A 1,155-nucleotide genomic window follows, 5' to 3' on the forward strand; every position below is an offset into this window, starting at 1 on the left:
CCAATGTTTTCATTGCATATTTTTTTTTTTTTTTTTTTTTTTTGGTTTTTCTCCGGTACCGGGAACCGAACTCACGACCTTGCACTTGCCAGGCAGGCGCTTTTTGCCGGGGTGTTTGAGACAGGGTCTCACTATGCAGTTCAGGCTACCTTTAAACTCACTGTGTAGCTCAGGCTGGCCTCGAACTTGTGGTAGTCCTGCATCAGCCCCCCGAGCACTGGGATTGCAGGCATGCAAATTACAACTACAGGTCTGGGCTACCAGGTCCTGCATAATTCTCACAATTTATGAAGGAGGCGATTTTACAGATGGGGGAACTAAGGCATAAGAGGTTAAACTTGCTAAGGTTCCCTAGTGAATAGAGTAGCCAAGATCAGACGCAGGTAGTCCGGCTCCAGGACCTGTGCAGTTTGGTGTTGCTGTGGTTGAAGTCCTGGGAATCGAACCCTGGCCTCCTGTGTGTTAGGCAGGACCCCGCCCCGGAGTTAACACCTCGGCCCAGGCCCGATGCCTTTAACTGAGGCATGCTGACTGAGAAGGTGGACCCCGTCAGAAAAGAGGGTCGGCCTCATTTAATCATCTAGCCAGCTTTCTAGATTGAGGTGGGCGTTGTACGAACATGCTAGGGGAACCGTTTGAAATTTAGGAGAAGGGAATTTTTATCTCCAAGATACGATCAGTATGAATTCAGAAGGAAGGTGGGCCTTGATTTTGAATTCAGGACATTGCCAGGAGTTTATAAAATGCAAAGCGTTTTGGATTTGGTCACGTCGATGCCTCATCTACCTCTCCCCACGCGTTCCGACGCCTGGTTTCCCTAGGTACGTCTAACGAAGTAGCCCAGTTTCTATCCAAGGAGAATCAAGTCATCGTGCGCATGCGCGGGCTGCCTTTCACGGCCACCGCCGAAGAAGTGGTGGCCTTCTTCGGACAGCACTGCCCCATCACTGGGGGGAAGGAAGGCATCCTCTTCGTCACCTACCCGGATGGCAGGCCGACAGGGGACGCGTTTGTCCTCTTTGCTTGTGAGGAGTACGCACAGAACGCACTGAGGAAACACAAGGACTTGTTGGGTAAAAGATACATCGAGCTCTTCAGGAGCACAGCCGCCGAAGTTCAGCAGGTGGGTTTCTTTCTTTCTTTCTTTCTTTCTTT

The 1,155-nt window shown here is 50.6% G+C and overlaps 1 protein-coding gene across 4 annotated transcripts in view; it reads left to right on the forward strand.

Annotated features, from left to right (window-relative positions):
• Esrp1 (epithelial splicing regulatory protein 1) overlaps positions 1-1,155 on the forward strand; it is a gene marked incomplete at its 5' end in the record, with an annotated part of 67,408 nt that overhangs the window by 29,551 nt on the left and 36,702 nt on the right. For all 4 annotated transcript variants that reach the window (XM_005381817.2, XM_005381812.2, XM_005381816.2 and 1 more), the window contains 1 exon segment: positions 822-1,123. In XM_005381817.2, the coding sequence (XP_005381874.1) occupies positions 822-1,123 (302 nt within the window).

This window comes from Chinchilla lanigera, unplaced genomic scaffold (genome assembly GCF_000276665.1).
Source record: "Chinchilla lanigera isolate Chin_1 unplaced genomic scaffold, ChiLan1.0 scaffold00016, whole genome shotgun sequence".
In the NCBI taxonomy this organism is placed as follows: Eukaryota; Metazoa; Chordata; class Mammalia; order Rodentia; family Chinchillidae; genus Chinchilla; species Chinchilla lanigera.